This window comes from Ammospiza nelsoni, chromosome 5 (genome assembly GCF_027579445.1).
Source record: "Ammospiza nelsoni isolate bAmmNel1 chromosome 5, bAmmNel1.pri, whole genome shotgun sequence".
NCBI classification, from domain to species: Eukaryota; Metazoa; Chordata; class Aves; order Passeriformes; family Passerellidae; genus Ammospiza; species Ammospiza nelsoni.
The window spans coordinates 15,341,646-15,354,986 of record NC_080637.1 but is presented as its reverse complement, the minus strand read 5'-3'; the positions used below and the strand labels follow the sequence as shown (position 1 = coordinate 15,354,986).

The 13,341-nt window shown below is 38.2% G+C and overlaps 1 protein-coding gene across 4 annotated transcripts in view; it reads right to left on the bottom strand.

Annotated features, from left to right (window-relative positions):
* Positions 1 to 13,341, bottom strand: part of KIF21A (kinesin family member 21A) — an 86,903-nt gene that overhangs the window by 14,981 nt on the left and 58,581 nt on the right. For 2 of the 4 annotated variants that reach the window (XM_059471833.1, XM_059471829.1), the window contains 7 exons: positions 12,339 to 12,504; positions 11,831 to 11,851; positions 7,917 to 7,977; positions 7,650 to 7,704; positions 6,164 to 6,381; positions 1,890 to 2,000; positions 1,238 to 1,366 (listed from right to left, as the gene is read on the bottom strand). In XM_059471833.1, coding sequence (XP_059327816.1) covers positions 1,238 to 1,366; positions 1,890 to 2,000; positions 6,164 to 6,381; positions 7,650 to 7,704; positions 7,917 to 7,977; positions 11,831 to 11,851; positions 12,339 to 12,504 — 761 coding nt within the window. The remainder of the gene's footprint in view (positions 1 to 1,237; positions 1,367 to 1,889; positions 2,001 to 6,163; positions 6,382 to 7,649; positions 7,705 to 7,916; positions 7,978 to 11,830; positions 11,852 to 12,338; positions 12,505 to 13,341) is intronic. The other 2 variants (XM_059471831.1, XM_059471830.1) reach the window with 2 other exon arrangements.

Sequence of the window (13,341 nt, the reverse complement as noted above, 5' to 3'; positions counted from 1 at the left end):
AGATAGATGCACAGGTTAACCTCCATAAGATAGTGCTTGTTGAGAATATCAAAAGAAAAAAAATACTTTGAACATCAATGCCTGCTAAGTGTAGAAGAGACATGCAAAATATTAGTAAAAGAGATATAAATGTTAAATATGATAACTCACTCAAATAAATACAGCACTTTGCAAGCCACACTAAGTTCAAAATCCTTCACCTCTCATTTCTAAAAATGTTTAAAAATAAAAACCAAGAAAACATACAAGACAATATTTTCCCAAGACATGATGATTTTCAGTATATCTTAAGATGTACATTTTCAACTCAGACAGATTCAGCAATTTCTACTTGACTTCAAAGTCAGGTCAGAGAAAACAAAAAGGGTTTGATGGGAGTTAGCAATAAGAACGGTAAGCTATGATAAGGAAGTCACAAGCACAGTTACTGAAAGCCTTGCAAGCCACTGCCTGGTATGTGGTGGCTGTAGACCTCTGAAAAAAACCCCATTTTATTCAAAAAATAGTGCCAACAGACAAAAGCAATTTCTTATGCTGCTAGAGTTACAAATAAAGGTTTATTTTAAATCTGAGTTGCAGTTCATAAGCACTGTATGGTATTTGCATCAGTACTGAAACCTGTAAAGAGATTCTAGTCAAGTAAAGTCCACTGCCATTTGGAGAAAGGTTCCTAAACAGATGCCTAATGTGAGAAAAATCTGTTCTACTTCTTCTAAACAAGATATGAATATCATCTACTCCTGCAGATCACCTCCTAAAGTCAGTCTGTTCAATAATTTGGATACTCTCTAAACAACTGTGTTCTAGCCATTTCAATGTCCCATCCTCTGAGGTGCTATTGTGGGAGCACTCTGAGCAGCACTGGAGCAAGTGAGTAACTGTCAAAACCACTATTTCCTAAATTATCACCTAAAATCTATTTTTGAGTGTAAACACACACACAAATACACAAGCATCTAAGAATTCTACCATTTTCTATTTTGGGTTTAAAACTACAAATACCAGACATAGCCTACAAAACAGGAAACAAGGTTCAGCAGGAAATTTCTCTTCTCAAATTTTTACAGTGGTTCCATGATAGTTTAAAATATTTCCTTTGAAAACTACAGAAACACATGAGAAATATCTCCCCTCCTGTCTTGCAGAAGGGCAAAATTTCTACCAGACACTACACTGAAAACTTGAGCACACTTTGCATTTCCCTGGTTGGGGGCTGAGGCTTCCCTTTGTGACTTACTTATCCTGCTGAACTGATGTGTTTCCCTGAGAAACAGTAAGACGACTAAAAACATTCATTTCATTACGGGGCCGGCTTGGTGGGGAAGTAGGAGGTGACAGACTAGCCTCTGGGGCTCCAGAATCTGAGCTACAAAAAAAAAAAGAACATCTTCTTTAACAGGTTAGAAAAGTTAGATGCAACATGCCTCAAACGTTAGATGCTCTTCTCTTAAGCAAATGATTGAGATTTAATACAGATATTTTTCAGAGAAGGCAAAAAGCTTAGGGCTGCAGAGCGTAAGATGGCACAATGTTCAAAGATTAAGTGGTAAAAGTGAAAGCTACAGGCAGAAAACACAAATGTAAAACGAAGAATTTCTTATAAAATTGAAGGCTCTTAGAGATACTGTTGACTTTGATTAAAAAAAAAAAAAAGCAATTTGCAAATGCTCCAAAGGACATTTTCTCAGGGCTCTGCCCCGAGCTATTTTGTACAGAAAAGCAACCTGGAAAAAATCCCAAACAACCACTCATAAGCTGAGCAATAATATCTACAATGGCAGCAATACAAACTGTCCTGGAAGAAAAGAAACAGAAAAATATAGATTTATTTTTCAAGAAAATTCAAAGTTCAAATTATGTCAGAGGAAATGAATTTAAAATAATCTTACAGTTTTTGTTCTTTTGTCTTTGTCTTTTCCACTGTTTTCTCATAGGCTTTTCTCTTTGCTAAAGGTGAAGGCTCAGGTATTTTCTTCTCTGGAAGAGATGGCTGTCTCGAACTAAAACAAGAGCAATCATTATCTCACTCTAAGGCCCATCACAGAACATTACCTGTCGTTCTCTCAGTGGGATTTCAAATTTAGAACATACTTAATCTATTGTTGTCTCTCTTGAATTTAAGGATTATAAACTTGTTCTCACACTTGAATATTTTTATATTCAAGTTATTAATGTTCAAAATTGATGAAAATACAGTGTCAGATGCTGAGCGGTTAAAGGAGATATGCTAATTCAATAATAAAAGAGACTCACTAAAAGAAATACAATGGAGTATGCATCCCAAATTAACATCATGGAAGTTCTTAAATTTCAGATTCCACATTTGTATCTGCAATTGACCATTTACAGACATGAAGAACAGAGAAATCACAATGATTCTTATACACAAATGAAACTTTGCAGTAACATACTCATGTTAATTAGGAAGTGAGAAGAGGTACTTCCCATTGACAAGCTATTATAATATGGTTTCTCTTTGTCCCCCACTTCCCTTCTCCCTTGCTTTCCATCCCTCATTTGTCTCTCCAGTTCTTACTCTGAAACAATTCCAATTCACAGTCACTGTGAATTGGAACCTTTTATTCCCCTCCCAACCTTTTATTCCCCATTAAAATTAGCAAGAATATCAAGAGGACAGTATTAAAGCTATTTCACCACAGTGAGACAAAAGAAAAAAGAAAGGAATCTGAGTGGTCTCCATTCTTCTGAACTTCCATTTCTCACTAGTTGAGCAATCACAAAAGCAATATTTGTTTTGTTTTTCCTATTTCTTTGTATTTAGAAGGATTTTTTCCTATGAATATGAAACACTCATTAAAGCAAGAAAGCAGATTCTGAAAGTGTTTTTGTTCCACACAACTCCATTAATCAGATAAAGCTCATTTGGCAGGCCACCTGCCTGACATGGTTATGACCATCAATCTCAGAGCCCTACAGGTTCTGAACATGCATAGCTCCAACTTCTCTACATGTTTCCCTTAAGAGGAAATCTGTGCTATATAAAATCCACCTGGAGACTGGAATGCAGAAGAACATAATTTAACATGGACAGCACAACCACAAACAGCTACCTGACCCAAGCAGATGAGACAGTCTCAGGTGATCACAAACCCTCACTGGAATGTGAGGGACCTAATGCCAAGAACTGCATGTCAACCCTAGAGTTCCCTGGGGTCTTCAAGAGACAGGGAAAGGAGGACAAGTGATAACCTGCCTGGTTTGGCACAGAAGCCTAGCAGTTAAGTCATAAAAAGGGGGAGAAAGTGGATCCAATTCCCTCAAGGCCAGAGCACCCATTTCTATGTAGGGCTCCCTTACCTCTAGGCATACTGTGCAAAGGACACCAAAAAAGGTGGAACAGGACACACTCCCTTCCCTCTCTTTATGCTGGACCAGTATGCATTTAGAAATGCAAAAACCCTGAGGTCACAAGGCAAATTCCATGAATCAGGTTGACAGGTCTTCCAGCAAGGATGACAAACAGGCTGTAGTGTCTATTGCCAGGGTTGCTTACATGTCTACTGAGCAGCTGCTCGATTAAATAAACCAAAGCAGAAACTGGAACCCAAGCTCCTCTGCCTCACACTGGCATCCTGCATACTCAGACACAGAGAAAACTTCCACTTGCTCTCTCTCTATCTGCCCTTGAGTCTTCCATCTTTGACTCCACACTGGAACATCCTCAGAAGAGGGTGTAAATAGCATCATCATTTTCTGAATTCTTTTTGAAAGCCTGGCAATGCAGTTATTATAAAAATACAGCTATCTTGCTGGAATGGACTTCCTAAGCAAAGGTGTAAAAACCAGGTGCATGATGGCAATGACCTAACAGAAAAGGAACAGGACACATACCTACTTCCAGGTTTCTAGAGCCCTTTTTTATCTGCCAGGACAGACATCTGAACAGAGCTGACAAGTCCTACAGAAGACAACTATCCTCTGAAAAAGCTGCTGTAGATGAGTTGAGCATATCAAAGGACAACAGCACTAACCAACTTTGTAAACAGAATTCCAGTTAAATTAACTGCTGGCCATATGTATTTAGGTGCCTCCCTAAATAACAGAATCACACAATGATCTGGATTGCAAGAGACTTATAGATCACCTAGTTTCAACCCCCTTCTCTTAGGCAGGAACACATTCCACTAAACCAGGCTGCTCTAAGCTCCATCCAACCTGGCCTTGAACACTTCCAGGAATGGAGCATCCACAGCTCCTCTAGGTAACCTGTTCCAGTGTTTGACTCTCACAGTGAAGAATTTCTTCCAATATCTCATTTACACCTACAAGCTTTCAGTTTGAAGCCATTACCCCTCATCCTATAAACACACACCCTTGTAACAAATCCCTCTCCAAGGACCATGGAATCACCACAGACCTTAGAAAACTGAGCGGGTTCCAGAATGGAGCAGTTTGTACATATGCAGACACCTAAACATACAATTAATTTGTCTCTTTGGGAATCCATATTTTGGATTACAGCCTCTACATTCCCAAATGTTGCTTAAGTAAGTAGCAGAAGGAAGAAAACATTTATTACAGGTAAGGTCCAAATCTCCTCCTGAATAATATATTTTATTACAAGAGATATGCTGGCACCACAGGCCTATAAGGGAAGGCCAGATGGGTCATAAAGACAAGCTTTCTTCAACTAGGACCAGATAAACTAGCAAGAGTTCTAGTTTTGAAAAAACATATACACTTGCAGTGAGAAGGTCACTGCAGATTGATTGTGGGAATTTTTGATCACTTATCTACAGAAGCATGATCAATACCAATTCAGTTTGTGAGGCCTATTGCTGACTGAATTGACTTTTTGACAGTATGCAACTCTCAAATTCTTGCAGAACACAGTTTTGGGAAAATCCTTGTTTGCCTTTTTGCTGGCTCACTTTTATAAATGGATACATTCTAGAAGATAGAGTGAGGCAAAAGTTGGCATTACCTGAGTCTTGGATGCCAGGTCATAACACTTGATGTTTTAGATCTTGAAGCTTCAAAAGTCTCTACTGATCTCATGCTAACTGCTGAAACAAGTGGGTTTTCTCCACCTATGCTCACCCTCAACAGCATTCTTTCCAAGCAGATTCTATTTGCACTGAAGCCATCAGCATGGGTTAATAATTGCTGTCAGCAGTGTTTTACTGTTCACAACTGCCACCTCAAGCACATGCCAGAAATACATAGTAAAAAATACAAATTGCAAATGTGCATTAGGTAGGGACTGCTGTAAAAATATTATGCAAATAGGACAGGTGAATATTAAAAGATGCTTAACTCTGGAACCTGAAATGTGAAGATAGCTACGGGACACTGAATGTGGACGCATCATTGAATGTGGGAAGTGTACTGAATTTACACATGAGCTTGTGCAACACAGGAGGTAGTACCTAAAAAAGCCAAGAAAAGGGTCTCTAGCAGTGAATGGCCAATAACCAGCAGTGATATTGGTAGATACAAAATAAACAGCAAGAGCAAGTGAAAATAAAGAGTGTGTGTGAGAGACACCTGCTGGTCCCAAAGTAAAATGACAAAATTATTTTTAGTTCTGTTTAGAATCAAGAGATACTTTCGATTAGTAAAACTGTTCTGCAGGTAAGTGCAACCTGCAAACAGAAAGGATTTTGAAGATTCATAATATCTAACATTTTCCTTTCAACTTTTTACTTGAATACTCTATTGTTGCTTAGACTTCTACATTTTATGCATGGTCCATACATGACAACTCACTGAAAGACTTTTCCTAATAATTTGGACCATATACAAATACCATTATAAAATTGTGTTTTGTTGGATTTTTTTAAATCTCTCTGCTGTTCTAATCAGATTCTCACTATCTCCCTAGAATGTGCATTTCCCATAGCACTAATACAGCAAACTGTTCAAGGTACTAGAGGGGTTTTCCCCTCTACATAGAACATGGTTACAATAACAAAGCAGCTTAACAGAACTTACATCTTCAGTAAGAACCACAGTACCTACAAGACTGCATTTATACTTTCTAGAGTGGTGATGGTAGAAAGGAAAGAGCTTTGTCAGTATTATTTAGTAAGCATCAAGTATATCAACCTCAGTTGTAAAGTTAAAATAATAGATTACAAGAAATCAGCAACATGCATTTTTTAAAAGCAAAGGATAATTAGTTCAGCATAGCCAAACTTACATGCTGCCTATCTTAGAAGGTAAGCCAGATGGTGGGGATATAAACTCTCTGTCCCTAGCAGAAGTGTCGTGTGTGTCAGCAGCAGCCCCACTTTCCTGGGTTTCAGCGGCTGCTGCAGCAGAGCCAGCGGGGGCAGCGTCTGCGGCGCTGCCGTCGGAGCCCAGCTCGCTGCTGGCCGCGTACAGCAGCTCCATCTGCGTGGTGGTCCTGCGGCGGGCCTGCAGACACACAAACAAACACAAACTGCACTTCAGCCTGCAAAGGTGTGTGCCAAGAGTCCCACACTCAACTCGGCACTAGCTGGCAATTAGCATCGCCCTCAAACACTTGGCAGCTGCCTCTGGAAACTAAATCAAGAAGCTGGTCTCTGCTTTTGGGCAATGATTTCAGAGGAGGCAATTCAAATTCAATGGCATGAAACATGGATTTGACAACTGGTTTCCAAGGATATCCTTTCAACCAGCTGCCTGCCAATACTACATGAGTACAATTGTACTCACCTATGGTTTATCCAAATGAAATGTTATAAAGCAGAGAGGAATAAAGCAAAGCGTCAATTTAAATACCTACAATTATAAAATTCATTCAGCATTTTAACAATTTGAAAACAACAGAAAAACTCACAAAGGAGCTAAGCTTTGTGCAAGGCAGTAATTTGTAAAAAAGGGATCACACATGTCATGTGTCATTTTAGAGGAAATTAAGATCTATTCCTCAGGGAAACAAAGACCCAATCTGAAAAGAGCTGTTACAAAAATGATATGTTTAATTCATTGCATTTTCAGACCAAATTCAGTTAAACAGCCCAAAAAGCTGCACACCAAGGAATGTTACCAAATAATTCAACAGCCAACACAGATGGTTTCTTCCAAAGCCAATTGCAGTTGGAAAAGTGGAGGCTAAGCTTCTTGCTTTGCAAACTTGGTTTATGCTCCCGTGAGCACAGAAGCAAAATTGCCATCAGTGCACATTTCCAGTTCCCACTGCCATTAATATTAAAGTGTAGTCAGCCTAGAATATAGTCCTCCATTGTCAACTGTAATTAAGACCCTGGAGGTCAAACTTCTGTTTCATAAACTTCAAGATTTCTGTGACAAATTGCAAACAATATGCATGTTCACAGTTCCCACTGGCAACAGCACTGAACTGTAGCCTGACCAATACTAATCTGCAAAACTACACCAGTTTGGAGTGCAAGTAACTGAAAGAACACATCTCTTTCTGGAATATTAATAACTTAACCCCAAAATACTGAAGAAGTAATTTTTATCATTGCTTCTTAGAGTGGAGTGTCCACACAAAATCATATTGCACACAAGTAATATGCAAAGTATACATCAGTTCACCTTTTGCACGTCTTCATTCATTAAAGTCTTTTGGGCAAAACAAGGGCATTCTTCAGAAGGTAGCATTAAATTATGAATTATTACAGAATCACTTAGAAGACACGTAGAAGAATTATCATCATCATCACTGAAAATCCTACCTTGCTTTTGGGCTTGACTTCACCACAAAGTTTCAAGAGATCTGAAGATAATGTACTAAAAGAAAAATTGCATCACAGTTAGGAAGTCATACTTTTTGCAGATTTGCAGATGTGTATTTTTATTTTATTCGTCTTTGTACTGAAATCGTGGGCAAAGTATAATGAAACAATGTTAGAGATACTTTCAAAAGGATACAGGATTCTGCATTACAAAAGGAGGAAATTACAGTAATTTTTCTAGAATCAGTAGTAACAAAGATTTCTCACCTGCCTTCTGTTCCAGGACTATGTAATGGGGCATCCTCATCAGTACTATCTTCCAAATTTTCTAGAAAATTTCCAGAAGAATAACATTAGTCTGTTCCTCTACAACAGGATATGAAGGCTTTAAGTGCTATACAAAGCAACTCAGACAATGTTGAATGTAGATGAACAGAGTACAAAAGACAGGGATTTTTAAAATTTCTTGACTGTTTTTTATCCAGCCCCACTGAATTTTCCTTACACCTAAAGTAATTATTTTCATACAATCTAAATACATCTAGGCATACTGTGCCAAACATGGTCCTCTGTCTACTCTAGCAGAGCAACAGAGATGATAGAAAAACAGAAATCCTAGAAGGAAATCTGTAAGAGAGCAGATAAAGCAAAGAAAATTATCTGCAAGACATGGAAGATATGGGATGTAAATCACTGGACAGTAAGAATGTCTCTCTCCTCTTTTTTTTCATCTTCTTGCTCCAAGACAGAATCAGCCTGGCCATAAGGAAAAAGAAAATGATATTTTTAACTAGCTAGTGAGCTGAGGCTCAGCCTCCTCTGATACAGAATGCCACCAAGCATTTGAGCTGACAAGAAGCAAGCACTTTATTAGTATATAAGGATTCATTTCAAAAGAGGATGTTGCTACCACTTAATACTTTAGAATTGCTTCCTAAAAAGAGATTAATTTCTAAAGGGAGCTGCTCAGTAGAAATGTTCCTGAAGCAAAAATGGGTGCACAAACCTGTCCACAGAAGACAAAACCAGCATGCATGCCACACACTAACACTGTCAAACATCCAAGTAACACTTCTGCATGCAATTGGTGCAAAACATTAAGCTGACACAATGAGTCAAGGGCACATGTACAATCAGTTCCAAACTGCTGGGAAAGCAAATCCCCTGAATTGTGTGTTGTTCTAATAATACATTTTAGACATAGATCAAGGATATAGGTAACACATTTTTGCAAGCAAAGTGCCTTATTTTTGAACATACTCGTGAAATATTAAGGATTAAATAACCTTGTAATGACATTCCATAACATCTCCTCTTCACTAGAAGAGACACTGAGTTTCTTTACTTAATTTCTCTTAAAAAGCAGAAACCATTTGCAATGCATAGAACAAATATATTTGTAACCCATATTAAAACAGGTTTGTCCATGTATATATCTTTAAAGTTCATGCTTTGGAGAAAGGAAGGAAAGATATGCAGCTTTCAGCTGAATTTTGAGAAAGAATGGAAAAAAGAGAAGAAAAATACTGCCATTTGTGTATGCTGCATCTAAATATTTTCCCTGAAAAAGTTAAAACCATCAACCTAGAACCAACACCAATAATGCACTTCAGAGTTACCCAACTGCTTAATTAATTTTAACAATGCAAACTTAATTATCAGAAATACAACAATATTCTTAAAAAAGCAGGGTCACAGGAACAGCACTGTGAATTTTCAGGTTTCTTTTTGCTCCATCGTGGATTTGAGGCCAGATTAAAATCTTTCAATACTTATTATTGTCAGTGTTGCTATTATTGCTATTATTATTATATGCTTTCTGCAAAAGTGGGGATTTAGAGTACTGCTCCTTTCAGTAAGACAAAAGCGGCATCCCTAAAATAAATGCATTTGAAAAAAAAATATAAGATTCCTATTAGAATTATGTTACGTCATCCTCTACTCATAAAGAACTTGTGATCTCTTTTTACAAGTAACTAAGTAGAAACTGTGGAATGACCACAAAACGTGGGATTTTATTTGTAGGTTCACTCTCATGTGACCTGATGAGTATCTTCAGTTTGTCTGCAATTCAACACAGGAAGACTGCTCAAAGCCCCAGTAGAGAAACCAGTGTGCAGAATCAACAAAAAGATAGAAAGAGCAAGATTCTGTCAGAGTGAGAAGAGAGGAAAGGAGAAATGAAGTTAGTAAAGACAGTAATGTTTGCAGGGATAGCTGCTAGCAAACCACTGCTTGCAGAACTGGTGGAGAATTTTCTGATTATTCATCTTCATCCTCATGCAGTGGCAACTGGATGGTGCCAGAATAAAGCCATACACCAGCACAGTTCACCCAGAGGAAATGACATTTGACCAGCCCTCTCAAAATCTGCACATAGATCATTGTGACCCACATCCATTAATGTCCATACATCACAGGTGGGAAGTAAATGCAGCTTCCACAAATCCTCAAAAAGGAGTCACTTCAGCAACATTCAAAACTCAATTTCATGGTCATTTTAACTTCACAAGAGCAGATGGGATAGTGAAGGGCAGCTGGTTCATCCACCAAGGTGGATGTGCACTGAATGTCCATTCAAGTCAAAACCTGAGCCTGTGATGTACTTTTCTGCAGACTGAAACTTCTTGTCTACAGCTGAATGCAAGTGCACAACTACACTGGGGAATGTTCAAGCTTTTCTGAGCCAAGTGTATTCAAATGGATCAGAACTTTTGAAGATGGTGGATCTGAAAGTAGGCATCAAGAAGGTGAATCACAAATACCATGGAAGTGCAATCCCTTTTCTTGGGATAAGGCTCTCTGTGCTCTACCACTGAGATGTCAGGCATCTTGGTGAGACTGATCTCAGGATCTGCTGCCACCCACACTTCCACCTGCAGGAGCTGTGTCAGGCCCTGCACCAACAGCATCCCTGTGAACCAGCCCGCAATCCCGGCAGCAAAGCCTCACAACTGTGGTGTCTGAACTCCCTGCAGCTAAAAGGCTTAGTCACTAGTGATCCACAAAACACAGACTACCAAGTCTTGGACCTAGGTTAGTGCAGCATATTCAGCTGCATTTCCTTCCTATAAAGTGTTAGCAGAGTCCTGAGAGGCTAAGATACTCTAAGAGCCTCGGGTCATGCTTGCAAAGTGTTAAAAAGCTTCTTTAATGAGACAACAGTCTACGAAAAATTTGATTACAGAGCTGTTTCAATACATTTAGCAAGTGGCTTTTCATTGCTTCAGATGTTGTTAATAAGTAAAAGCCTGTCCAGAGCTAAAGAAAATGCAATGCTGTCAGGAGAAACAAAGCTCCAACAGGGGTGAACAAGCACACATATTAAAGGCCTGTTTTAGAGACGCTATGATGCTACAAACCACTGAGGTTCCTGAATAAATAACTGGCTGCATGTAGCAAGATCCCCTGACACAGATCTTCAGGTGTCACCTGACAGGAAAATGGCCAAGTTCTCACCATCTCTACATTATGATCTACACACTTCCATGTAGTTTTGTGCTTTGAAATGCTGTGCAAACTAGCACAGGACAGCAAAATGTGATTAAAAGTAGCACAAGACAACACAAAAGGAATTACCACTGGTAACAGGATTATTTTTCTCAAGTTCCAAATACAGCCAATTCTTTGGAGGGAAGAAAATAAGCTTAATTCATTTGGGAATAACTCTAAAGCAACAGCAACAAGAGACTTATGTCAAAATCAGTGAAGTCAGTAACTTAAACCCAATTGAAAAAGTGGGAAATAATCCTGCATTCTGTACAATATTTACATTACAAAATGAGCTATTTGCAAAAGGTTAAAAGTGACCTGCAAATTAAGAATTGCCTTTTTTCCAAACCTAAAAAGATGAGCAGAATTTGTTACAACAGTAGTATATCACAAAATAGTTTTATGTAGTCTGAACATACTTTGGGTTTGCAAGCACCAAGTTATGAATTCGAAATACAGCTCTGCTTACTGTCTTCACTTTTAACTACCACAAGGGCTATTACCACGAGAGCTAGGGGTGGTTTCGGAAAGGAAGAAATGCTCTTTAAGCTCATGATAATGAGTACATTTACAGAATAGTTCATGCAAATTTCACACACTCACAAATTCTAAGATGCATCAGTTAGTGAACATGAATGAATTAGTAACTCATGCAGCTGTACAGTACATAGAAAGCTAAACATACTTACCCAGTGGTATGCTATCTAGGTCTGTGTAAATACAGCAACAAGGAAAAAAAAGCAACATTCCAATCAAAACATATCCATTTATGGAAAGAAATAAAACAAAAGTACCCAAATGTATTCTAAATTTTTCTTAGTATCATCTCATGAGAAGTAGAATAGATGCCGTAACGACATAAAATGCCAATCCAAAATCCCTAGCATATGATGACTGAACGGGATTAAATTTTTGAACTTCCCATTCAGAAGTTAAAACAATTCCAGATTGTCAAAATAACAAGCAGATTATTTGAATTTTTAAAAATCTCAATAATAAGAAAACTTTGTTTTCTACATTTCACTGCTGAGAGGGTCTACTTAAAAATGCCATATATGCATGTCAATTGTGAAGTATAAGATGTTACAGTACAGCATCTATTCAGAAAGGAAATAGTCTAGAATGCCCAGTACAGCATGCACAAAAGGCAAACATGACATGCAGCTGACTATTCAGAAAACAAGATGAAAAAACTACCTTGCAAAGCATGACCCAGAAAAGCATCAAGTTCAGGATTTAATTCAGCTTTTTCTTTTAGCATATGAAACAGCAGTTGGTTTTGAGTAGCACTAGTAATTTCTGTCTGCTTAAGGCGTCCCTCAAGAACTTTGATCTGAGCTTCTTTCTGAGCTGCTTGGAGACCCTAAGAGAAAGAAAGATAACATATGTTTTATCAGAATCCTTGTTTTAGAAAATGAAAATTGTCAAAATTTTTTAAAAGCTACAAACACAAAAAATGTGTACATTGCAGCTGCCTTCTCACATCCTGAAGATCAGGTGTCAACAAAGGGTCTTTTTCTTTCCTTCACCTTTTAAAGACACTTATTAAGCATTCCTTTAACTTGCATTCCTCAGACTGCCTTGCAAATATGCATCTAGTGCCTAAGTGGGACATGACTCCCAAGTGCAATTCAGAGTCTTTGCATTTTTTATGAGTAGCAAGCATCTGAAAGATCAACACCTCCACTTTTCCCAAATAACTACTTTTTAAAGAATTATTACCTATGGTACTCTATGACAAGGAACAGGGGGAAGTAGAAGTGGGACAGGGTGGGACACAGAACTGTAATCTTTCCTACCCAATCACTGAGTGAACTTTCACCTTCTAATGAAAGATCTTATGGCCCAATTTATGACAGAATTCATTTTAAGAGAACTTCCCTAGATCCGCAAATTTGTGGGAATTTTTTAGTTGTAGAAAATACAGCCAAAGATAATTTATGGAATGGTTTCCAAATAGATTTCCAAATTCCAAAATAAGCAGCATGGAAAAATGGAGGTACAACACGTCCTCTCAAAGGCTTGTAGGGCAACAGCAGACTTTGAGTGCCAGTGCTGGAGTAACAAGCGTAGCCCTATGAATTTACATCCTACATTTTGACTGAACTAAAGGTACATATCAATAGACACATTCTGCAGGTGAAAACAAACAATAGAATAGACAGTAGGCATGACCAATTTTGCAAAAAAAAAAAAAACC